This window comes from Fukomys damarensis, unplaced genomic scaffold, assembly GCF_012274545.1.
Source record: "Fukomys damarensis isolate Sample0158 unplaced genomic scaffold, DMR_v1.0_HiC HiC_scaffold_32, whole genome shotgun sequence".
Lineage (NCBI taxonomy): Eukaryota > Metazoa > Chordata > Mammalia > Rodentia > Bathyergidae > Fukomys > Fukomys damarensis.
Genome location: NW_022900944.1, coordinates 47,747,234 through 47,770,808, shown reverse-complemented (window position 1 = coordinate 47,770,808; position 23,575 = coordinate 47,747,234). Strand labels below are relative to the sequence as shown.

Below are 23,575 nucleotides of genomic sequence, written 5' to 3'. Positions count from 1 at the left end.
AAGCACAGGACCTGAGTTTGATCCTGGGTACCAAAAAAATAAAAAAAAAAAAGAATGCTCGTTCTTTATTAACTCGGGTTGGCATCCAGATATAGACAAGAACCTGTTCCGTTTCACACACTCCCCTTGTAAAAGTTCAACCTGCTCCCTGCTTTTCAAAATATTTCAACCATTACTGTTAGGCGAATGACACAACCCCCGATCTCCCTATGCTTCTTGCTGGCTAATAAAAGCCAGTCACCCGTGGAGATTGTTGAGTCTTTCCACTAGAGGCAGGCTCCTCTGGGTCTCCTTGCATCTTGAATATTGTGTCTGATCTCTTTATTCCCTGTTGTTCCCCCTCATGGGTATCCAGGCCTCTGATCAGCCCTGGGCACCCGTCCACTTGTTTTAGCACCTCTCTTTAAAGACTCTCCTTTCTTTGTGAACAGCCCCACTCCTTGGTGAGCTCTGTTGGTGAGCTCTGGTTCTGGGCTCTGTTCTTGGATGCTCGTCTGTGCCTGTCCTCCCAGCACTGCCCTGCCAGAGCTTTGACTTTGTTCTCTGTCAGTGTTGGGTTTGCTTTTCTGGTCTTTCGACTCCAAATAAACTTGAGAATCAAAATCATCTGATGGTTTTAAATTGTTTATTTGTTTGTTTGTTTGTTTAAGATGGGGGGATGTCTCACTATGTAGTTGAGATTGACCTGGAGCTCACTATGTAGCCCAGGCTGGTTTCAAACTCACCTCGATCCTCCTGCCTCGGCCTCCTGAGTGCTGGGATTGCAGGCATGCACCACCACACCTGGCCCTGATGGTTTTAAATTGTAATCGGTTAGAATTGGTAGATCAAGTCAGGAAGAACTTACACTTTGTCAGCTGTGAGCCTTCTTCACATTTGTGGATTGTGTTTACATTTGTGTAGCTGGCCATGAAGTCATTTCGTTATACATGTTTTGCTAGGTTCACACATTAGAATTTTATTTATTTTGCTAATAGAAATGTAATGTATTTTTACTTCAAATTCTGTGTGATCCTGGTACATGTGAGAGAACAGTGGATTTGTGTATTACCCATACATCCCGAATTCTTGCTATAAACCTTTTTTATTCCCAAGAAATTTTGTTGGTGCTGTTCTGTGAATTTTAAAAATATTACTTATGTTATTTTTAGTGGTAGGGAATCTTCTACCTTTGAGTTCCTACCCCAGCCAAGTGGTTTTTGTTTGTTTGTTTGACTGTATTTTAATTTAAGTTATTTCATTCTCTTACCTCTTTTCATTTGGTGTTTGAATATTTCTGTCGATACTTTTTTTTTGGGACCAGGGATCAAACTCGGGTCCTTGTGCTTGGCAGGCAGGTGGCGGAACCACTGAGCCAAGTCCCCGGCCCGGCTGATACTCTTTGGAGCACACATGTCCTTTCTGAGCCTTGTCTAGTCTGGTGAGCCTGGCGCAGGCCCTTTGCATTTCTGTTCCGGTTGTTGGTGTCACCCCTCTCAGTCTGGTCTCGGCTTCTCTGTCTATTGTCCAGCTTTCCCGTTCTTTATGCTGCAGTGTTGGGTTCCTCTTCTGATAGCTCAAGGGCATGGCTGGACTGTCAGCAAAACTTGTCCTCTGTCTCCCAGTCTCTTCAAATCATGGTGCTTCCTTGGTCCACAAACTAAATTCTTTCCACAATTCTGGTTTCAGACCAAACTGGTCACTAACCAAATCCAATCCAGTTGTTAGGTTCGACATTGACCTAATGGAAATTCTTCTTTTTTTTTTTTTGTACTGGGGTTCGAACTCAGGACCTTGTCCTTGTGAGGCAAGCACAGCAGAACCACTGAGCTAAATCCCTGGCCCCTTATGGGAAAATTTGATTTGGTTGATGACCAAATTTGATTTGATTCAGTTTGCAACCAGAATCATAGAATGGATTAAGTTAGTGAACCTAGGTACCACTGTGTTTCTTGGAGGCCACCTGCAAGCAGCTGGGTGACATGAGTGGGGGTTTGTGTTTCTCTTCCACAGTTCAGCTGTGTTTTCCACGTGCTATAGTTGTAGTTGTCACAGACAAAAGTCTGCTTGTTTCTGTCTGCTTCACGGTCTTGCAATCTCTCTTTATTTTTCATTTTTTTGTTTTTTTGAGATAGGGTCTCACTCTGTATATAGTTCAGGCTGGCCTGAACTCACTATGTAGCCCAGGCTGGCCTTGAACTCCCAGCAATCCTCCTGCCTCAGCCTCTTGAGTGCTGGGATCACAGGTATAAGCCACCATGCCCGGCCATTCCCATCCTCTTGATAGTTCTGCTAAAGGTCTACACCTGTAGTTCTTCGTGTTTACTCCTCTGCCCTGACACGAGAGCCCTGCTGATGGGTGGGCAGGTGTGCAAGGAGAAGAAGCGCAGCACAGGCCTGTGATGCAGCCTCTGGTTCTTGTGAGCCCGAGCCCAGGGCTGTCACCTTCCCAGAGCTGTCTCAGTGTCCCTGCCCCCTCTGCCCACTGTGCTCAGTGCCCCGCGTTGTCTCTGGGCCACCTGAAATATTGGCATGCACGCAGTTCTCTGGGTAGCGGAGTGCTCATGTGCTCCATCAGGATGAGACCTTGTGCTGGACCTCTAATCCCATGTAGATATTTCCATTTCCGCACCAGAGAGGCCCAGGGCCTGTGATGGGGACAGGGTGTACTCAGTGCCTGACTGCATATTTGTGAATTTGCCTGCAGAGATTCTGGAAGAGGAGGACAGAAAAGAACAGCCGCTGCTGGCCCCCGGGTAGCTGGACAGTCAAGGCTGGGACTTGCATGGGGACCATATGCGGTGGGTCCCCAAGGAGGCAGGTTTCCCATGCAGGAAGGTTAGCTGAAAATAGTGCTCCGAGTCCATTCCACCAAGGCAGGAGGAGCAGCTCTCTATCAGGGTGTGCAGTGTCCCTGTGGAACCCGATTGTACCCAGGTGGAGCTAGTCAGCCTCTGAGTGTGGAGAAGTTGAGGCTGAGATGTGGATCTGATTTTGTGTGGTGGCCTTAGCTGGTTGGCAGGGATTTCATACTGAGGAACCTAAGAAGATCAAAAAAGCTGTCATTTCCTGCATCTGTGGAAAGAGGCCTAGACTGCCTCTAGACGTGGGACTCTGACAGACACCTCAGCGGCAGTGACTGAAACACGTAGAGAAGTCACACGGTTCACAGGGAAGGTGGAGCCCTGCTGTGGTCTCTGGATGTGCTGGGGGTTGTGCTTGTGTAACACGGGATGTGGGGACTCTGTCCCCGCCAGGCTGTTGTCCAGCCCGGGCACCTTGCATCTCCTCCTGTCTCCTGCCCTCCTAGGAGGTGACTCTGTCTCTGAAGTTGGTGTCCTCTGCCTTCTGTGACCACTCCCTTGTATCCTTCTCGACCACCTCAGAATCTTGTGCTGCCTCACTTGGTTTAACTGTGTCTCTGTCCTGGTAGTGTGAGTGCGGAGGGCCTGCAGCGGGAGCAGGAGATCACAAGACTTCCTCTGGCGGCTCTGGGCCTGGTGACACCCGGCAGCCTCCCTGCACTGCTGCTGCCCAGGTGGATGAGGTGGAGGTCCCTTCTCCAGGCACCCTTGGTGAGTCCCACGGTATTAAGAGAACCGCACCCATTTCTGTGGTCCCCATGCAAACGCAGGGCAGCAGACGCAGGGTGTCCAGAGGGGACAGGCTGGCAAGGACGGAACAGACTCACAGGCAGCACGGTTACCGGTTCCTGGCTGGCTCTGTTCACCGGCACAGGTTCACTTCTTCCAGCTGGAGCAGCTGGGGTCTCCTGCAGTGCTCTGCTGTTGCTCCTGAAGGCTGTGCTTTGACCTTTACTTATGCACAAATACATCGCTCTACCTGCGTCGCTCACGGGAGGTATCATTATGGACTCCCAGCCACCATCTCTGTCTGTTCTAGCTCTCTCGTGCAGGAAAGGTATCAGTTCGATGCCGGGGTGTAGACACCCATGACTGAGCCTGACAGTGTTCCTGGGGTGCGTCTGAGCCTTGCCGCTCTCCCCTCCCTAGACATGAGCATCATCTCCTCTCAGCAGCCCTGGGATCTCTCCTCCTCGAGGCTCTGTAGAGCCATCCACCCGCACAGACTCAGCTGACAATCTCCACAGTCCCCACACAGCCCGGAAGCTCAGACCTGGCACCCACAACCCCTGCCACTCTGCAAGGAGCCCATGTCCTGGCGAGCACCAGGGACCCTTTCCTTGAAGAGTCTGTGTCTTTCACACCAGTCTCATCCCAGGGTCTCCACTCAGCTGCTCACGGAAGGTTCCCGATGAGCCCTGTGGCTCTATGATTGCTGGAGGCGGTTAGGCAGGTCCTGGGATGTCTGTCAGAAGAGGCTGGCTGAGCTGTGTCTCAGCGTCCAGAGAGGGAGCCCATGTTGCTGACCTGTAGAGCACGGGCCGTCTGTCTGCCCTGTGTCTTAGGAAACAAGCCCCGTCACTTCCTGCCAAAAACGGCCTAGGCCTCCTGCAGCATTGGTCTCAGACTCTTCCATTTCCTTAGAGAATTTTTTTTTAACTTTTTTATTTTAACTTTTTATTTTGGAGAGCCGACTTCAAGATGAGTATGGTATGTAACAGGAACACACACACACACACACACACACACACACACACACACACACAGAAGCAAGAGCTCAGACACTTACATAACCTTGAAAATTTAAGACACGTAAATTTCTAGAAACTTTAAGGACTTTGGACTTCATCAGAGTATACATTTGGAGTCTGAATAATCTTATTTAGCTTTCAAGAATCAAAGAAGCTCCAGTGAACACCAGAATTATGACCATGGTGCTCAGTGGGAGATGGAAAGGAAAATGGCAATTCTCTCTCTGGGATAGAAAGATGGTTATTTCTGAGAATAAGATTAAAGGAAAATAAAAGAGTTAGTCCTTGATATTCCTGATCTTCTCTAGGAGTCCTTAGAGAATACTGACAGCCATGGGCTTGCAGGGTTAGAGCAGGAACGGTGTGATGTGATATGTCCCTGTCTGATTTTATTTTACAGGAAATCGGAATCACTGAGGATGAGGATGCCCCGCAGTTGGAGTCGCCCAGGTAACTGACAGTGGAGGACCTGTGATGGTAACCAAGGTGACACGGAGCTCTCACGCATTGGTCCCAGGGAAATCAGACCCCCTGAGCACACTTATTTCACTCAATCAGGCGGCCCCAGAGTACGTTTTAACTGTGCTGCTGAGCTTGTTTCCTTTTCTTGTGTGGTCTCTTGCTTTTCACCTAAGGAAGGGCTTTGTTTTACTGAGCATTCTAAATACGTTGTGTCAGTGTCCATTTACAAGGTACATTTAGTTTGTGCTCCGTTAGCTAGTGCTTATGGTGCTTTTTTATTCGTACTATGCCCCACTTAATTTCCCTTTGCGTAAGTGTACTAAGGGCAGAGAGTAGATACAGGTGAACCCAAAAAGAGGAGAGTACAGGATCAGGTAGCAACTGGCAGCTGAAATCATTTGTCTGGGCCAAGTGTATGCCATGCACAGCACTGGATCATCACAGAGACATTTGCACTGATTTCTCAGTAATCTTGAATGGAATCCAGGAGGGCTGCAATGACCATGCATTTCAGTATTCATGCACACGTGGCCACTTGTTCCCTCGAAGATTAAACTCAGAGCAGGATGCGGAACTGACCTCTGCATATGGGACCTTGGCTCATTGGCGGGCTTTTCATAGGCAGGAAACTATGTTTAGCTAAGGAAACACTTGTGGCAGACATGAGTTGCAGGTGTAGATGTGCTCAGGAACTCAGTACGCTGGATCATTTATGTGCTGGTCTCACACATGCAGCAGTTTTCCACCGGAAGGGCTCCTGCGGATGTACTCAGGAATCTGGGCGCAGTCGTACAATTCAACAGTCAGCCATTCACACTCTGCTGGTTTCCCTCCTCGTCATTCATGATCATGCCGAAAGCTGAGTTCTCATTGTGAGTTTTGTCATCTCTTCTCTGCTGGACATTTCATGATTATAATTGAAGATCTGGCCCTGGATTAGAATCTTGTAGAGCGGTTTCAGAAATGGAGGGAAATAATCTACCTCCGACTGAGTCTGAAGGGTGTGCTCACCCCACATGGACCTGTAAGCCAGCAGTGAAAACATGCAGAGTGGCGCAGGCTGGCTGAGGACCTCGCCCTCCGGCTCCGCCCAGGTGAGGGGGCCGCAGGCCCTGGTCAGACTGGACTTCTCCACGCCCCAGCTCCTGGAGGCCCCAGCAGACGGGTCATCTCTGCACGCTCCCCTTTCCGTCTGCATTTTCCTGAGAGTCAGCTCGTCAGGATGCTGCTTTGGGGAACAGAGGAGGAGCACGTGGGGTGGGGGCCACACGATTCCCTCTCGCCGTCCTCCCTGACAGGAGGCTCCTGATGCCAGCAGCCCTCATCGCCAGCCTCGGGGCAGGGAGGCACGGGGGAGGTGGGCTAGGTCCCACACACTCGAGGCCGAGGGCAGTTCGCTTAGGGTGTCCTCACGCTGACTCTTCTTGTGGCGGAGGGGACCCTGACCTTCCCGTGATTTCCCTCTGCTCCTGTCTACCAGGGGCTCAGTGTTGTTACCCTGGAGCTCTAGCCTGAGCAGGGAAGCTCTGCGAGTGTCCTTTCAGAGGGCTGTTGTCACTCCCAAGAGTTACTAAGGATTGGATGTCACAGAATGTGGTCATGAGATTTGGGGTAACATTGGGAGAACGCCTGCTAAGGTAGGAGGATGGAGGGTGCTAGGAAGTTGGCAGGGTGTGGGTGTTGTGGCGCAGGCTGGTTTTTCCTTTCCATAGTGAAAGGAGGCAGAGGGGCATGAAAACGTGGTGAGATGTAAATCCATTGACCCTGCGCTCTGGCTATGTGACAGGAGCAAGGAGTGTCCAGGGCTTGGCCGACCAAGGCCCCAGTGAACTTGGCCCAGTAAAGCGCAGAGCCCGCCGGCATAATCATCCCAGATGGGGACTTTTTGCGTGAAGGAGCCGATGCACCCCGCGCTGTTTCTGCTGCGCTGACACAGGTCACTCAGTGCAGTTCCCTGTGTCCATCTGCAAACCCTGCGCGCTCCTTCGTGTCCGTGCACTGAGGTGGGCAGGGTGGGCGTGGGGGAAGGGGCACCGTGCAGTGACTGTCTGCGCCTCTCTGAATTTGCTTACAGAGCACCACTGCGACACGGAGGACGAGGAAGAAACAGAGTCCCTGGACTCCAGGTGACCAGCATGGTCAGGGCTGTGAGCCAGTGACGGGAGCGGGGCTGTGTGAGAGGCAAGAGCCGGGGTCGGGCGTGGCCACCGACTTCACAGTCGGGGAGAAAAGCCTGCCCGTGGCTGTGGCGTCATTCACCCAACCACAGGCTCCACGGCCTCCGGCAAGGCGCGGTGTGTCCCCTGGGGATTGGGAGAGGGCGTCTGTGCAGGGAGAACTAAGCAGTCTTGGGGCGTTATTGTCCTGAAAGACGCCGCACGCACATTGTCTCTCTGAACTGCTGCGCCGAGTGCATGGAGAGCTGAGGCACAGCAAGGAAAGTTGTAGATCACCGACAGGAAATTATGTCGTCTCAATATTGCTAAGAAAAGGCTGAGAAGGCCCAAGTTCTCGTGCAGTCTCCGCCACTGGAGCCTGTATTCCCGGGACCCTGTCAGATCCCCACAGTTCACGCACAGGGTGGGGCCCTGCTGTGGCTCTCACTGCGGGCTCCCTGTCCTGACTGTGCCCAGCGGGAAGCTGGCTCTCTCCCCTCGTCACTGCTTATCTGGACGGTGCCCTGGGCAGAGGCGCCTCTCTTCCCTGCACGCTTTTCTCTGTCTGTCTGTCTGTCCCCCCCCCCCCATCCTCAAGTCAGGGGAGAACAGTTTCCCTCATCCTCTTGTCGGGAAGGGCCCCGGTTTTGGAATTTACCCTGGGCTTTGATTGAGGGCCAGCCGGGAAGCTGTGGTTTCCTGTCCATGTTGAGTCCTCTTTTCTGACTTCTCTTTCCAATCTCAGTGTTGAGCTATGTGAAAAGGAAGTGAATGAGTTGCTGTCATATTCAGTGGAGGACCTGCCCTTCCCCCATTCTGGGTGTCCTGACCCACCTTACCAACAGCAGCATCGCATCTTCCCTGCAGAGGAGCGTGAAGCGAGTTCTGCGCCGGATGGAACCAGTGAGTCCCCAGCATCCTGCTGGAAGTGCGGCTCCTGAGTCCAGGATCCCCCAGTTCTGCACTCGGCTCCGGCTCCGGTGTCTCAGCTGAGAGAGGCATCTGCGGCCGTCTGGGAATCCCCTTAGGGTGCAGAGCAGGGGCAGAGGTCTGGGGGCTCCGGAGTGTGGCCGGGGTCCTTGGGCCTGGCAGGGCTCTGGGAGCTGGGCCTCAGGTTGCAGACTGCGGATCTGCACACAGGACGGAGAGGGGAGGCGACAGGAGCCTCACAGGGGCCCCTGCAGCCTCTGCACAGCTGGCTCAGAACTCTCTCCAAGGTCCTCGGGGTCCTGTCATGCTGCTGGGCATGGCCTCTCCTGACCAGTCCCCCTCTGCTTTGCACATCCACGTGGCCAGCAGACTTCCCAGCTATTTGGAGGTGTTCTTGTGAGGCTGAGGGCTCCCCTCAAAGCAGCTGCTCCTGCACAGTGCCTTCCTCCAGGGTCCCTTCCTACCTCCTGGGAGAGGTTTCATCTTCACAGCATCAGGGGTTTTGTCCCTGTCTGGCATTTGAGCTTCAATTCTGTGTCTCATCCCAGAGTTATGCTTCATGTCAGCCCTGAACAAGGCTGCGTATGATGGGCCCTGTTCGAACTGATGAGACAGGTGGCAGGATTCCTGTCCGCAGTCTCCATAAAACCGCCTCTAGTTCGGTAGGAGCCTCATGGCCAGGCCTTCTCAGAACCTATGTGGAGAAAAATCTCAGTCCTCTGTTCCTCTCACGCAGGCTCTCTTGCTCACAGAGCAGCTCTTGGAATTTGTAGATGTTTTTAGTCATTGAGTGAACTGTTAAGGACAACCAAGCTGTGTGACGTCCCTCCATGAATCTGAACGCCGTGCAGTGACAGTAGCCGTGACACGTCATGCCTAGCCCTGTGGAGCAGTCAGCGCCTCTTCACAGTGCGGCCATCCCGTTTGCCTTTCCTGTGCTGAGGTGGCAGAGGCACAGGTTGTTCTTGGTCCCAGCAAGTGGCAAAGCAGGAGTCAGCTGCACATGTCCTTGCCTGCGCCACGTGCCAGCCTGCTGCTGCATGAGCTCTGCATCTGGTCTTGGCTGTGACGTCCTCCAGGGCCCTTCTCGGGTAGGGGTGAGGTCTGCACGTGAGAGCTGAGGACACTGAGCCTCAGCGGAGTCACCAACCTGCCCAGGAATCCCCAGCCAGTGTGTGTGGCAGCACGGGCCTCACATCTGCCTGAGTCCACACCTGAGGCTCTGCTCAAGGTACTGGGCCTCCGCTGTCAGGGACAGGCCTCAGGTCAGTTCACCCCTCCCTCCTTCCCACTCTCTCTCTTGTTCTTTTTTTTTTCCTCAGTAATGGGGATCGAATTCAGGACTTTGCACTTGCCAGGCAGACACGGCACCTGTGAGCTACATCCCTGGCCCGATACCTCTCCCTTTCTTAACCCAATTAATTTTGAGATCATTTCTTATGTAAAAATTTCAATGTTAAAATCAAATTTTAACCTTAAAAGGCCCGAGTCTACAGTCGTTAGTGCACTGTCCGTGAGGGAGGCTGAGACTCCACAGGGCCTTGTTGGGTTTGGGCCTCTCCTCGTGTGGCAGTAGAGGAAGCAGAGCCCGGACACCTGCAGACAGTTAAGTGACAGGATGGTAACGTTAGTGAGAGAGCAGACACACAGGAAGGGTCAGAATCAACTGTGTGAAGGGATTCGGGGATTCATTTTTGCCTTCCTGGAGCTATACGAGTAAGACTGTGACAAAAGGATCCCGGGTTTCCAGTTTGGCTGTGATCAGGAGCTTTCCTGATCTGACCCCAAGGCTGTGCATGGCAGAGAGGCAGGTTGTGAGCGAGCCTGGCTTACAGGACGTTTGAGAAGGAACTGCAGGATGTGCCTCTAGTTGTCTTGTCTGTGCAAGCTCCCAGGTCCCTGCTGGCACCGGCGTGTAAACACGCCTGCCTGTGTCTCACTGTGTCCCTGACGCCGGGTCCCAGCCCCGGCGCTCTCCCCGTCCCGGAATGCGAGCTTCCTCCTCTCTCCGTAGCCCAAGGTCTTTCCTCCGCCCGCGTGGCCTCGGTTCAGTCTCCACACCACCAGCAGCGCCGTGTCTCGTGGAGTACGGGGTCAGCCCTGCAGGAATTTTTCTAGAGAGCCACTATGTTAGATTTCACGAGCAGCGTGATAAAGGATTGTTGTCACTGTGGCCTAGACTGGGTGCGAGTGGCGTTGTGTGATCTTGTTTCCCGAGGTCGGGGACATTCTGCCCAGTGCCGCAGGGAAGGGGACCTTGCAGTTCTTTTGGAAGACACAACCTGATATTCTGCTCACGGTGTCCTGTTCTCAGCCCAAGAACGCTGATGCCTGTGTGTCCCACAGCACAGGGTTTGTAACGGGTCACGAGGTGAGTGTGTGTGGTGACCATCGTGTGTGCGTTGTTTGCAGAACCTGAAGGCATCCTGAAACCTCAGGAGGAGCAGGCAGCCGAGCTGTCCAGGTGAGTGTGAAAGTCACGGCCTGTGAACGACGTGGTGACACCTGAGATCGCGGGTGCAGGGAAAGCAGGAAGCGCTCCGTATTTCTGCCTCCTCCCTGCGCCAGCCCCGGATGGGCACTGTGTTCTTGGTGCCGCTCCCTTTGGTTCCCCCTCCATCGCTTCTCAGGCCTACTAACCCGGCGTCGTTCTGCCCCAAGGTGCGGTGAAGTAGTTTCCCTGTGCTCAGGGAAGCCTGCGCTCTCCTGCGGGAGGCCGTGGCGAGGAGATGCTCCTCTTTCTGCAAGGTTCACCTTGCTTGGCTGGGATTCCATGTGTAGAAACGGAACCAGGGAAACGAGGTCGTGTGAAATCCCAGTCCTGACAGGACAGCCCCGGGGCCCATGGTCGCTTGCCCTCAGCAGAGCCTCAGATCTCCAGGGCCCAACTAAGCGCCCGTCAGGCGGCCACACGTATGTGTTCTCAGCGCGGCGCTCTCTTTGCCTGCGTGTCCTGGCCGGCGTATTGTGTCGTCGCTCTCGTCAGTTACCCACCCAGGGTGCGGGAGAACCGCCAATGACCATGGCCTTGAGAATTCACACACACGGCCACTTGTCCCCGAAGGACGGAACTCAGCGATGCAGAACTGATCTCTGCACGCGGGCCTTGGCTCACTGTCAGGTCTGTCACAGGCAGCAGTCCGCGTCCATGAGGAGCAGGCTGCAGCCGGCATCCCTCGTAGGTGTGGAGTGGCTCAGGAATTGGCCTGCCCTCGCCTGTGACCCCACCACACAGCTTAGGTGGTGGCCAGCAGCCATGTGGCAGCGTTCCATTGGAAGGGCTGCCCTGGGGTGTACTCGGAGAACTCCCTGGCACAGTCCTGTCACCTCACCGACACCCCACTCACACTCTGCTGGGTGCCCTCTCTTCCTTAGGACCTGCTGCGTCGTCATCCCTGAGCCTGCCCGAAAGCTGAGTTCTCACTGTAAATGCCGCCTTCTCTCCTCCCTTGGATTTCAGGTCTGCAGTGGAACTGGGGAACCAGATGTTGACACACATAGGGAACACTTGCTGCAGTTGGAAGGTTATCATCTTCTCCCTCCGTCGCAGAATCAGGGACCTGCTGTCTCGGGATGGCCCTGGGAGTCGTGAGGGGCAGAGCCACCGAGACCACGCTGAGGGGCACAAGCTGGCCGAGCCCCTCGCCCTCCAGCCCCGCCCAGGTGAGGTGACCACCGGCCCCGCTCAGCCGTGGTCCTGTCCGAGGCGCCCAGCTCTCGGGAGACCCCACCAGACAAGCTGCCTTTGCATGGCTTCTCTTACTGTCTGTATTTCCCTTCGAGCCTGGGCACATGGAGATGCCTCGGGGGAGGGGAGAACAGCAGCAGGGTGGGAAGCCACACGATTCCCCTCTCGCCTTCCTCCCTGACAGAACCGGGCTCCAGGAGAACAGCAGCCTCGCCCAGCATCCTCACAGGAAGGAGAGGTGGCAGCGGGAGGCGTGTGCGATTCCTCACAGCCTCGGCTGAGGGTGAGAGTTTCCCCGGTGTGCTTCATAGGCTGACTCAGTGTGCTGGAGGGGTCGTGGATTGTTCCAGATTGTTTGGCATCTGTCCTTTTTGTGTGTGCGTTTTTAGAGTTAGGGTCTCACTGTGTTCAGTGTGCCTTGAACTTACTCTCTATCCTCAGCAGGTCTTGAACTCATGTCCCTCCCCTTGTTCAGCCTCTCCGAATGCTGGGATTACATACAAGTTTGTGCCACCACACCCGGCCCTCCCTGGATTTCTGTTTCCTCCCCTCTAAAATAGTCATTATGTGTTGCTGGTACTCGCAGGAGCCAAATAGGGAATTTTCAGGAGTGCGTGCAGTGGGTGATCTGACTCCAGGCCATGGCGTACCGACTGGTGTGGGAGAATGTGGGGGCGGGACATTGGGACACTAGCGTTCTCAGAGGTAACAGGACAGAACTCTCCTTCCTGAAATGACAGGAGGGACGTTAGGGGTGGGAGGTCTCCGGTGTGGGGCTTTGTGGGTCAGGACTGTCCGTGTTCTCTGTAGTGGAAGGAGGCGGTGGTGGGTGAGGCTGTGCTGAGATGGAGAGGCACTGACCGCAGTCCACTGACGGGACGGAGGAGCGTCCAGGGCTCGGCCGCCCAAGATGTGTGAGCTCGGCCCGGTGAAGCTCCCAGGACACCACGACAGCCACCCACAAGCAGGGACATTCTGTGCCTAGGCGCCGCCTGCCGTCCACCCCGTTTCCGTGCAGCCAACAGGGGGCCATGAAGTGCGCTCTGCTCTGCTCTGGACACTGCCCTTGGGTCCCTTCATCCTGTGCATTCGTCCCAGCCCTGGGTCTGGGAGGTGCAACTTCAGCTCCTCTGTCTGTCTTTGTAAAGGAAGCACAGGAGATGGCTTTGGTCCATGGCAGAGAACCTGGGCAGGGAGACCTCGCTGTGTGTCCCTCCCCAGAAGGGGTAGGAAGTGGGGTCCACATGGGATACAGGCTGCAGCCTTTCCACTGTGAGGTCCGGGAAGGAGGACAAGACTCCATGGACTCACTCAATTGGGGCATTCTTCCTGGCGCACAGCACAGGAAGCAGGGCCAGAGGTGTGGGCAGAGAAAGTTCCCACTGGTGACGCCATCACCCAGGGAGGCATCCAGCTTCAGCTTTTGGAAGGGGTTCACAGAGAGGAAAGAGACTCCTTTCCTGTCTTCCTGGGGCTAAATCAGTAACACTGTGACACCAGGGCCCAGTCCTGACGGCTGGCTCGTGTTTCAGAGCTGAATTTGGATGCTTCCCTTGGATTGAAGACCCCTCCCAAGGCAGAGGGTGATGCTCTTCAGGACTCAGATGATGCCACCTGTGGGATTCGGGCCCATGGCCTTCCTGATGCAGCCGCTGTCCTGAGACGGACAGTGATGGAAGGGAAACCCCGGTTCCGCCAGTGGAAAATGGCCTGCAGGTTCCCAGGCGCTCAGGCTTAGGGCACAGAGGTAATGACTGCTGTGGCCTGGGTGCTCTGACTCTCCCCATAGCTGTCCCCTAGGGCCGTACGCAGCGCCTGTGACTCCTCTCTCCTCACGTGTTCCCCAGCAGCTGAGGGAGCCCTGTGGTGTGTCCACTCCTGTGCTTCCCACGGCTGCCTCCTGCCTGGCCTTTCATTCTCCGGGTCCTTTTTGCAGTCTCAGTTCCGCTCTTCCCAGGGCTGCTGCCCTGATAGCCCAGTAACTGCCATCCTCACAGGAAAGTCTACTTTCCCCAAAGTCACACAGTTCCTTGGTTTTTCTGCCTCGTCTCCCTGGCTCGGCCAGCTCCTCCACCGCCTGTTCCTCCCAGGAGCACAGCCTCACCAATCACGTGCTCTTGTCCAGCTTTGGGGACCAGACTACATCATCCCTACCTCTGAGCTGGACCCGGAAGGAGGAGTTTAGGCTGAGGAAAAGGAAATGGCAGCCATGGCTGCACGTGGGCGCTGCCTCCTGGCCTAGGGTCAGTTTTGTCTCCTTGCCCAGAAATGCAGCCCGGGGCCAAAAGACCCGGGATCCCAGCATTGGGGTCTGAATCCCTGGACTCACAGAAGCTGATGTTAACTGGGGTGCCCTGCGGAGCCCCACAAAGGACCTCAGTCCATATGGAGACGCCAGGGAGCTCTTCAGACATGGGTGGTGAGCTGCCCAGGCATTGAGGGTCCCCGCTGCGTTCCCATTCCCCTCTCCGTGTGCAGTTAGAGTCTGCAGTGCGGCTCCGCTGTGTCTCGTGGCCTCAGAAGAGAAGTGGGCCTTTCAGTGAGCTCCCGCGGGCGACCTGAACCCTGGGCTGCCATTTTCAAGACCAAGTGGTGACGCGCAGTCCCGTCCACCCCTGCGGCGGTTTGTAGGTCTAGTTAGGGAGGCGCCTGGACGTGCTCAGCGTGTGACTGTGCCCAGATGGCGCGAGGACCTGAAGAAAGGACCTTGGGCTGCGGCTGCCCTCCCTGCCCGCGCTTTCTCGTTCCGTTCTGAGTGACGCCTTTTCTGTTCTCCCCGATCCACTGTGGAATAACACTTCGCTCCAGCCTTGGAATCCTCATTCCCATCTCTCCACGTGGCCCACTTGGCCATGACGAGGTTGAGGCCTCAGATCAGAGCCTCTGCCCTTCACAGTGTGTTTAGGGGAAGGGCCTGGGCCTGGGCTCTAGGACTTGGCTGTAAGGAGGCTCCTGTGACTTTACCTAGCGCTCACCTTTGTGCCCTGTCCTGTGGCCTCAGCGTCTCCTCTTTAGTAAGTGCGGGACTGGACGAGGGTGTGTCCGATGTTTCTGCTGAGTTTTCCCATTCCCACACACTCCTGTCATCACCACTGAGCAGTGCCTTCAGGCCCGCCTGTCCCCAGGACCTGACCGAGACTGTCCTTTCATCTCTCTCCCCGGCCTCAGGTCCCACATACTGCTGGAGCCAGGGAAGGTACTGCTGACTTAAGAAGATCAATCACCAAGAGGACCTTCTGCATGTTATACTGATATCTACAACAACGTACCAGCTGCATCGCCATCAGCACAGAGGAGCAATGCTTTGTGAGAGCTGAATTCTCAACCAGGGACTGCACTTGAGTTTTATTCCAAAGGCCAGGTTTTGTTTTTCAAAGTCACAGTTCCTCCAACTCCAGATGTGACAAATACTCCAGAAGCCAGGGGCCTTGATCCAGTTTCTCCAAATTTCAATTTTAATCCTGTTAGGTTAACAAGAATTACTAGAATGATATTGTCTCAAATATCCACTTGAAAATTCTATTTTATAGTCTTTTAATTTTATCATTTTGGGGGATAAGGATCAAAGTTAATATGTTTATTTCCTAGTTGTACTACTCTAAACTCCAGGTGATTTTAGGCAGATTTTACCGTATCTAGCAGAATGTATTTCTCGTAATTTTTTGTCCCTATTGTTTATGTATTTTGTTTGGTACTTTGGAAGTTTTATATAGTTATGTTTCATATTACCCTAAGCCTATATTTAAAACTTTAGTCACCTTTATTTGAAAAATCCCATATTAGTTGTATTGTAAATGTTAGGCTATGTTTACCATATATACTAGGTTGTGTTCCTTACAGTTCTTTCTCCATGCTGTATGTGAGTGTTTTAGAATTCAGGATGGATTGAAGGGCATGTGATTCACATCACCCTAAGAACATTCTAGACCTCTGTAGTCTTCTTCATTTGACAGGTCTCTCATGGTTACTTTCTCATTTCTACATGATGTCTCCCAACTTGAAGTAACATCGTAACAGCACTTGTTTTCTTTACTTTTACTCAGTTACCTGCTATTTATAGTGTTATTTCCACCCAGCCATACATAGCCCAGTTACACACCATTTCTCCTACCTGTCTACACTGTGATTTTTCTTTGACATCCAAATGTAATGTATCACTGCTCACCCCTTCTTCAACATCGAGCGTCCTCTGTTCTCCTACCTGGTTGGAATTCTCCTGTAACCACTGTCACGATGGAATCGGGTGGCTGTGGGTTTTACATGAATGTTGTTCTCTGTCCACTGCCTCAACACATAGGAGTGTGAAGGACATGAGTGAGGTCTAACAGTGATTTTTCTTGACTGTTTAGAAAATAGGTGTGTTTTCTGCGCTTCATTTTCCTACAAAGTACAGATTCCTACCAGTTGTTAATATTTAATTGTAAGTCAGTATCTGAGCTTCCTATTTGTTGTTTGTTTGTTTCTTTAAAACAGTATTCACATAAAATCTGCAAACTGAAATCAGGTGGTGATGTCTGCTGTAATACTCATCTCCTCCCCATTTTCTTTTCTTCTGTCTCGCTGTGTCCCTTGTCATTTCCTTGTTTCTCGTGCTTGTTTTAAAACTTGACCATTCGCATACGTCCCTATCAGCCAGGGAGGAGCAGGCCCCCACCGACACTTTGCTCATTCCTCTCCTTAGCTAAATGACCAGCTTCATCACTAGCACAAGCTCCCTTTTACACAACACTGGAGGAGGTGTAGATGAGATCTCGGTGTTTCCGTCAAGGTTGCCTTTCCTGCAGTTTTCAGTGACCTCCTCATCTCCACGGGCAGTCTCCAGAACCACCGTTCACCTACGCCTTTCCAGCAGCCCCTGAAATCCTCGTCCCTCCTCTCCCCGACCCTGTTGCACAGCTGCCTCCACAATCTTTGCGTTCCTCGCCCCACCTCTCCACAGGGTACGCAGAGAAGGAATTTCACTCGTGAGATGACAGAGACTGTGGTTCTCGTGGTCAGAAAGCTGGAGCTAAGGGCAGGAGAGTGCACTTCTGATCAGAGGCCAAAGGCAGGAAGGGCCACTGTCCCGCAAATCCGGAAGGCTGAGGGACTTCCTTACTCCTGACAGCCCTGCTGATGCTGTCCAGGCTGCTCCTGCACCTCCACATCCTGCCACCCCACCCAGCTGGCCAAAGTCCAGTGCTGCCCAGGGGTGGGGTGTGAAGCCGTGATCCCTTCCATTCCAGGACACCGGGCCCAAGGCAGGATGAATAGGCAGCTTTCAATACCTTACCGCAGATTGGACAGAAGCACAAGGGATGATCAGGGAGTGCTATGAACGAGGACGCACAGCCCATTAGGAAATCCAGGAAAGACGGGTGCACAGCCTCCTGAAACCACTATGCAGACACTGAGAGCCAGTGAGCTACGAGATCGAACCTGTGTGTAAAAGTCTCCGGGCGAAGCAACGCCCAGCACGGGACGAAGTCACACTGAATTCTAGGAACCATCTGTGGGGGAGCTGTATGCAATTCCTAAACTTCTCCGGAGGCTGAAGAGCAGAGCGCTCTGCCCAAACCACCTGCTCTTTACAACTCTGTCTCCGAGCAAAACCTCGTTTCCAACCCGCCCTCCTCGTGAAGCCCCAGACCTCCTGAACCGTTAGCAGCGTCCAGACCCCTGAAGCGGGGTGTGCACGGGAGGAGTGGGGAGTCTCTGCGCCCCGGAAGTGTCAGACCTGAGCCTTCTGCCCGCTAGGGGTTCCCAGACCAAAGATGCCCACTTTCTGAGTCCGAAAGGTCGCAGGCTGAGGTGAGGACCTGGGCTCCCCGTCTCTCCTGCGACTACGCGGCCAGCCGCAGTCTTTCCTCTCCCTGGCAGCGCCTGCATCTCCAGCCAGCGCTGCACGCTGTGCCTCCGGTGTCCGCCAGAGGGCGCGGGACCCGTCCGAGAGCCCCGCGCCACGGGTTCGGGTTGGCTGGCTTGTGGTCCCCATCCCTAAGAACAGCCAGCCCTTTGCACTTCTACTGCTTCTTCCCCCCATTTCCGAGAAGCGAAACTGTCAATCAAGGCCGCCATAACAACCGAGGCGTCCAGCAGGCCACGCCCCAGAAGATGTCTACACCACCACCACCACCACCACCACCACCACCACCACCACCACGATGGGCTTGAATTTTAGAATTTGGGCCAATCAGTAGGCGCGATTCAGAAGCTTAGCATCTAAATCAATCAGAACTATTGGCTGGCTTGTCTCTGGACCAATCAGCACCAAATTTGGACCACCCACCAGGTTTGTGACCAATCACAAACCTGCAGCCGCTGTGTTAGCTGGAGGTGCCCAGCCTGTGGGAGAGTGCTGTCAGGACCTTTACCCTGACAGGTACCCTGGCCCAGGTACTGCTGCCCCTACCTGCTCTCTGGGATGCGAGGCAGATAGGTTCTTTCTAACAATTCCAGCCAGCAGGGGCGGAGCAGCCAGGCAGTCACCAGAGACTTCCCTGTCCCACTGTGTCCCTGTTCACAACTCCACCAGGCAGGATGGGCATGCGGTGGAACTTCGATTTTAGACGTTGCAGGTGTGACTGAGCTGGGGTCCTTGGGATGGGAGGCCATCCTGACTGTCACAGCAAGTGTCAACAGAAGGGCTGGAGGTCAGAGAGGAGAAAACACTCTGTTGCTGCCTTTGGGGTTTAGTATCAGTGCTAAGAGTGGTGTGTGTGTGTGTGTGTGTGTGTGTGTGCGCGCGCGCACACACACACACACACACACACACACACACACACACACACACTGTGCTTTGTTTTGTAGTCCTGGGTATTGGACCCAGGGCCTTCAGATTGATCTATCTCTCTAGCCCTTTTTAAATACTTTATTGTGAGACATAGTCTCCCTAAGTCTTTAAGTTCCCTAGGCTGAGCTGGAAACTGCCATCCTGCCTCAGTCTACAGAGTGCTGGGAATACAGGTGTGAGCCACCAGGGTCGGGTTCATAGCAGCTTTTCTAGTAAAATGCTCCAGCTGGAAGCAACCCCAAAGCACATCAACTACTTCACCCTGCACCAGGCCTGGTAGACCTAGGCAGTGGACAACACTTGTTCACAAGGGAGTGAACTTCTGACAAGGGCAACAGCACCTGTTTAAAAGAATCTGGTGCAGTCAAGGCAGCCACAGTTTGGTCTGTTATGGACCGAACTGGCAAGTGACACACAGAGAGGCAACAAAATGGAAGTAAAATAAAAAAGTTTACTCCATCGATGAGGATCGGTCACACCTAATGGTGGTGCCCTTATCGACCCCCACAACACCTTCTTTTATAGGGTTTTACAGCCCCGATTTCATTCAGTTGGTTACATTGCATTTTCACAGCTCCTGTTGCTGATACTAAAAACATGGTGTCCAGGCAGTTGAATTTCAACCCGGATGCAGTTCTTTGTCAGGGAAGTTTACCTTTAAGGTTTATTCAGTTACCTATTCTAGCCCAGAGGAAGGGAGCATGTTTGGCCAACAAAGCTAACAGTGGTTCTTTTCACTTACAAAACTTTTGGGGTAGACTAGGTGCGGGTGCCCCATGCCGGTTAATTCTGAACTAAGCAGAGTGAGGGCAGAAGTTACCTTACATTGTGACATTTCCTAGGTTTTCACTATTAAAGCTCCACCCCTGTCAACAGTCCACACTGTGTGCTTACATTTTGTGAAGTCCTACAAAATGTGAACAGGGCTGGGGATGTAGCTCAGTGGTTCCACCACTTGCCCCGGCAAGCGCAAGGTCCCAAGTTCCATCCCAGTACAACAACAACAAAAAAGACAATCCATCTATCTACCCAGGGGGGCACAGGCTTCTAGTTTAGAACTTTAAGACCGAAACTGCTCTGTGCTTTTCTCCTTCGGCCTCAAGGCTGAGCAGGTGGCCTTCCCACAGGGCAGTGGTGAACTGGTGGTCACTCCAGAGACCCATATTTTAAATTTCAATTTCCTCTCTGGAACTGACTCAAAGATGAAATAATTCAATATAGTCTCAGAAGGCTACGCACAGTGTGGACAGCACTACTCACCAGCTGGACCCAGGGACCCCTGCTGAATGCCACCCGCCCCAGCAGCCGAAGAATCACATTCACTCCAGGGGCACCCAGGCCGTGCCCCAGGACCATGTGCTGGATGACTAACCCACCACAGTAAGTTTAAGGGGCTGAAACCCTGGAAAGAAGCATGCTCTTCAACCACAAGAGAATTGAAATAAACCACAAAAAGATCACCAGGTACTCAGAAATTTATATCCCAAATAGGACAGAATTCTGCTTTCAGCCACTATGGAACAATGAGGGTGGATTTACTTTTTCCTCTTTAAACAACTAGAGGACTGGACGAAATATATGAAACAGTGGTTTTGGTTTTATATTTTTCCTTACCTCGCCTTCCTTTCCCTTCTCCTCTCCTGTTCCTTTCACCCTCTTTCTTCCTTCCATCCCTTCTTCTATACCTTACTTAATTCCAGGAAGTGCTTGGGATGTCTCTATGTCATGTGGCCCAGTCTAATGTCTCAAACTGTGTAGCCTTCAATTAATGTGGTTAAACGATTGTCAGCCAGCTCAACACCATGACCGCACGAGGCAGCACAGTCTAAAATTCATATTTTGCTTTTTATATTTCTAAGCTTTATTATTATTTATCTTGATCCTCCCAAGAATTTTGTACCTTATTATTCTATTTTTCCAAGCAGGAAATGTACAAAAAAATTTTTCATCTACACATCTGGTGATTCTTCCAACATGCTATTTGTGGTGAAGGCAGCAGAGGGCGCCCAACCCGAGCTAAGAGGGTCTAAAACTGACACACTATTTAAGATAACCCATTAAATTTTCAGAAATGTGATTTTCACTAAAATAGGAACCTGTACTTAATCTTTTTACTATTTTAGGTTGCTGATCTCACTTGGGGTGTTCTCTTCCATTCTTTCCTCAGTAATTAGTATTTCAACCTCACGTAAATCACCATGACGTGTAATCTCAGAGCCTGCCAATCTGGCGTCAAGATTCTTCCAGAATAAGTATTAAACCCTGGCTCTTCCAGACCATTCCAGATCTTCAACAAGGAATACTCTGTGCTTTTCACAGGCCTACGTGGGGACCTGAGACCTACTGGGAACAGAAGTTCTGTGACTGGTGGGCTACTTTGCTTCAAGGGTACTGCCTCCAGGTTACCCAGAATTCTCAGAGAAATACGAAAGGGTTAGGCACATTGTTAGAGCACGGGGACACAGGAGAAATATAACTCCCAACCTGTTAGATGTCAAACGTGCCACGACATTGAAGAATGAAGTTGTGAACCCAAGGAAGAAGTGAGGAGAGTTTTATTTGAAATAAGGAGAAAAGAATTTCTAGGCAGGGTCAGGAGTGGGTGGCCACAGAGGCTTTTTGTCAGGAGTAATTTATACAGCAAAGTTACAATGTGGGTACAACTTGGATCAAACTACAATCAGTCTGTAGGATTACTAGAATAGCCACTTACCTAATATTGATCCATTAGGGACATGAGGCATGTAGCAAGGGTACATGGAAAGCCGGGCGTGGTGGCACATGCCTGTAATCCCAGCACTTGGGAGGCTGAGGCTAGAGGATCGCTGTGAGTTCGAGACCAGCCTGGGTTACATAGTGAGTTCCAGGTCAGTCTCAACTACATAGTGAGACCCTGTCTCAACCACCCCCCTCAAAAAAAAGGTACATGGAAAGAATGAAGGCGTTTTGAGGAAGGGATGGGTCTGGATGCTCCCTACAGTCACCCACCTGGGTAACTGATGCCTGTCTGGACTTCCTGGACCAGGTGGTCCTGATTACAATATTACCTCAAGTTACTGTTCACCCCATAGAGTTAGACCTGGTGTGGAGGCCCGACCATTGCATCTTTAACTTGAGCCCTGGCCTTCACATGTGCCTTGGGCCACAATTCTGTTGTCTTTATTTTTGTGCTGACTTTCTTGAGAGCCCTGTCCCTCTCTAACCATGTATTAAGTTTTTTTTCTGGAACAGGGGATCAAACTCAGGACCTTGCACTTGCAAGGCAGGCAGGGCGCCACTGGGCTAAATCCCCAGCACCTATATATTAATTTTTAATCTAACTTAGCTTATCTGTAGCAGCACACAGAAGGAATATAATAAGGATTTATCTTTTGTGCCTCATCATACATAACTGCGTCTGGAGGCTCAGGCCAGGTTTCTCTGGAATTCTGTAGCTCCTTTCTGATCAGATTTGAACTTTTGTCCACCATCCCATAACTTCTACAAGCAGTGTTAGAGATAATGGCAGCCCTGATCCAATTCTACCTTTCTTCTTAGTTTTCCCCAAATTTCATGTTTCCTTTTCCTCCTCCTCTTTTTACTCCCCCCACTCCTTTTTTTTTTTTTTTTTTGGTAGCAGGGAATCAAACTCAGAACCTTGCGCTTGCAAGGCAGGCGGCAGCACCATTCCATGTTTATTTTTAAAGAAGCATTTTTATTGATAGACTTGTAGTTGGTTGGAAAAATCCCATCTCCTTGGCTTTTCTGTGATTAGAAAACTAGACTGGAAGCTCGCTCTTTCTTTTTCTCTCTTTCCCTGAAGTAATTTCTTTTAAAGGCAGAGTCCTGCCTTTCCAGAGGTGATGACCTCCCCACAAGAACGTGTCTCCAAAAAAGATCTCCTTCATCCCTCTCCAGAGAAGAGGAAGCACAAGCAGAAACGCCTGGTGCAGAGCCCCAGTTCCTACTTCAACCCAAGATGCTAAAAAATCACCACACTCTTTAACCACGCACAGATGATAGCTTTGTGTGCTGGCTGCTCCGCTGTCCTCTGTCAGCCTGCAGGAGGAAAAGGAAGTCTCACAGAAGGATGCTTCTTCAGGAGGAAGCACCAGTAACAGTACCTTGAATAAAGATGAATGAGAAGCCATTCCAATAAACACATTTTGGATTTCCAAAGAAAAGGCAGAGTCCTTTGGGATTTCACATACAAAGAACCTAGACCAGTTCCTGATTTATGCTTATTCCTCAGCCATATTTTTGATTGTCCTTGTTCTTAATTTGTCACATTTCCTTGATTACAAATCCAAAGGTGCTGAGTAAAACAAGCATCTTTACTGTGCCCTTTCCAAAACATGGCGTTGCCACTTCCACGCTGCCTCTTATTTCAGAATTTGCCCTGTTGGAGGATGACACCGTCAGCCCTGGCCCCTCGGAAGAGACACGAACGGCCTTGGAGTTAGGGCGGCTGCGCAGCGAGACACACTGAGTGGCAAGGACTGCTTCCTCGTTTGGCACAACACCCTTGGTACCGCCCAGTACCTGGCTGGGGAAGGGACTTTCTCAACTCAAGGTCAGCTATCCGGTGGAAGTGGACGAACTTCTTCAGGGGAATGAGGCCGAAGCATTCAACTGACCGGGCCCAAGAAAAAAGAACGGGGTTGACTGGAGTCATCCCGCGAAGCCATGCCTCATCGCACCTGGACCACACCGCTGGCCGGTGGAGCCGGAAGCTGACCTGGGCCTGCCGGAAGTGACGCCCTTTCCGCGCGCCGGGCTGCTCCCCAGAGCACGCGATTCCTTTCCGCGAACCCCTTTGCTGCGCTGTTTGGGCCTCAGGCTGTCTCCGGGCTCAATGGGCAAAAAGGGCAAGGAGAAAAAGAAGGGCCGCGGTGCGGAGAAAACGGCTGCCAAAATGGAGAAGAAGGTGTCCAAGCGCTCGCGGAAAGAGGAGGTGAGCGGGACTTGGGGTGCGACTGGACGTCGCGGCGGGG

The 23,575-nt window shown here is 52.3% G+C and overlaps 2 protein-coding genes across 4 annotated transcripts in view; both read left to right on the top strand.

Annotated features, from left to right (window-relative positions):
- The first annotated feature begins 6,126 nt into the window (after nt 1-6,126).
- On the top strand, nt 6,127-16,735 carry LOC104864528. The gene is made up of 8 exons (XM_019207948.2): nt 6,127-6,150; nt 7,131-7,182; nt 7,958-8,115; nt 10,555-10,606; nt 11,603-11,805; nt 12,015-12,113; nt 13,363-13,577; nt 14,999-16,735. Exons 5-7 carry the CDS (start codon nt 11,628-11,630, stop codon nt 13,566-13,568), a joined length of 483 nt encoding a protein of 160 aa, XP_019063493.1. The 5' UTR covers nt 6,127-6,150; nt 7,131-7,182; nt 7,958-8,115; nt 10,555-10,606; nt 11,603-11,627; the 3' UTR covers nt 13,569-13,577; nt 14,999-16,735.
- Nucleotides 16,736-23,344: 6,609 nt separating this feature from the next.
- Klhdc4 (kelch domain containing 4) overlaps nt 23,345-23,575 on the top strand; it is a 38,686-nt gene continuing 38,455 nt past the window's right edge. For all 3 annotated transcript variants that reach the window (XM_033757834.1, XM_010627503.3, XM_010627500.3), the window contains exon 1: nt 23,345-23,535. In XM_033757834.1, the coding sequence (XP_033613725.1) occupies nt 23,437-23,535 (99 nt within the window). In that variant the 5' untranslated portion in view covers nt 23,345-23,436. The remainder of the gene's footprint in view (nt 23,536-23,575) is intronic.